Source organism: Ascidiella aspersa, chromosome 7 (assembly GCF_963924565.1).
Source record: "Ascidiella aspersa chromosome 7, kaAscAspe10.2, whole genome shotgun sequence".
NCBI lineage: Eukaryota > Metazoa > Chordata > Ascidiacea > Phlebobranchia > Ascidiidae > Ascidiella > Ascidiella aspersa.
Genome location: NC_139453.1, coordinates 7,665,685 through 7,666,817, shown reverse-complemented (window position 1 = coordinate 7,666,817; position 1,133 = coordinate 7,665,685). Strand labels below are relative to the sequence as shown.

The 1,133-nt window shown below is 34.4% G+C and overlaps 1 protein-coding gene across 1 annotated transcript; it reads left to right on the top strand.

Moving 5' to 3' along the window:
- LOC146137506 (uncharacterized) lies at positions 1 to 890 on the top strand. Its single transcript, XM_083394369.1, has 3 exons — positions 1 to 114; positions 204 to 260; positions 375 to 890. Exons 1-3 carry the CDS (start codon positions 16 to 18, stop codon positions 888 to 890), a joined length of 672 nt encoding a protein of 223 aa, XP_083250495.1. The 5' UTR covers positions 1 to 15.
- The last annotated feature ends 243 nt before the right edge of the window (positions 891 to 1,133 follow it).

The following is a 1,133-nucleotide window of genomic DNA, read 5'->3' as shown; positions in this document are numbered from 1 at the left end:
GCTGCTAAAATTGAAATGGCTGATTTACCACTGAAATTTGAGGAAATAAAAGTGGAGTTTCCAGAACTAAGCTTAAGAAAACGACGAGAACTTGAAGAATTTTTAGTTACATACGTGAGTAATTGAGTATCAGTAAATTTTGTACGCTTAAAAAATGAGTGATCATTGTGTATCTTTTAATTGCGATAAATTTATTTGTTTAGGTCCTTAAAGAAGATAATGACAACAGTGATTACTCTGCTGTTTTTGATTCCTCTACGGTAAGATACCATTACTAGAATCAAACAAACATAACTTGTCATGTTTATTTGATTTACAACCTTTGGTTTGGTAATTGCAATTGTACAAAAGTCAATAGTCTGTTTTCTTTTAAGAGCAGCAGCATCTCTTGCACTGACAGTGCTGATGTATCGGAAAGTTTTGAGGACCACTCGTCCGATTCAACCATTCCAACGGAGGAAAACCTTGACCAAACTATTAATACATCACGTACAGAACACTCCTTCAAAACAAAGCTCAAGAAGTCTAGACTCTTTACTAAATTTAAAGCAGAACCACAAATCTCCAGAAGGTTATATAAAGCAAAAAAACTGATTTATCCTACAGGTATTGCTCATCCATTCCCATTGTCAACCTATTTTAGAAAATATTTGCTACACACCTCACGGACAATGTTTTGTAAACAATATGCTGCATACAAAAGGTTAGTTAAGGAGATCTACGCCATTGTAGAATTAAAGTTAGGGAGAGGGCCTACTGCCAAGGAAAGAAAACTTGTTTCAATTGGTTTGGTAAGGGAATACCCAGTATTGGGCTGTGGCTATCCAGCACATTTTGCACTTTCCGAAGCGCTTCGTAAAAGGGGCAATACCCAAAATGCAGCACTTTAATGCAGCATCGAAATTAATTGATTTGAACCCTACTAATCCTTTGCAGTGTATTTTGTCATCATTTGGAGTTTATTATGTTTTGTACGTAGAATATCAAGCTGCTGCAAAGCAAATCTATCTTTTTTTAGAAAAAAAAAATTAACATTTAAAGTCAATGTGTCCTTGTCATAGTAATAAAAAACTGTATTATATTTTCCATTTACATATATTTTAATGATGACAAGCTTTCACACAACCCCATGC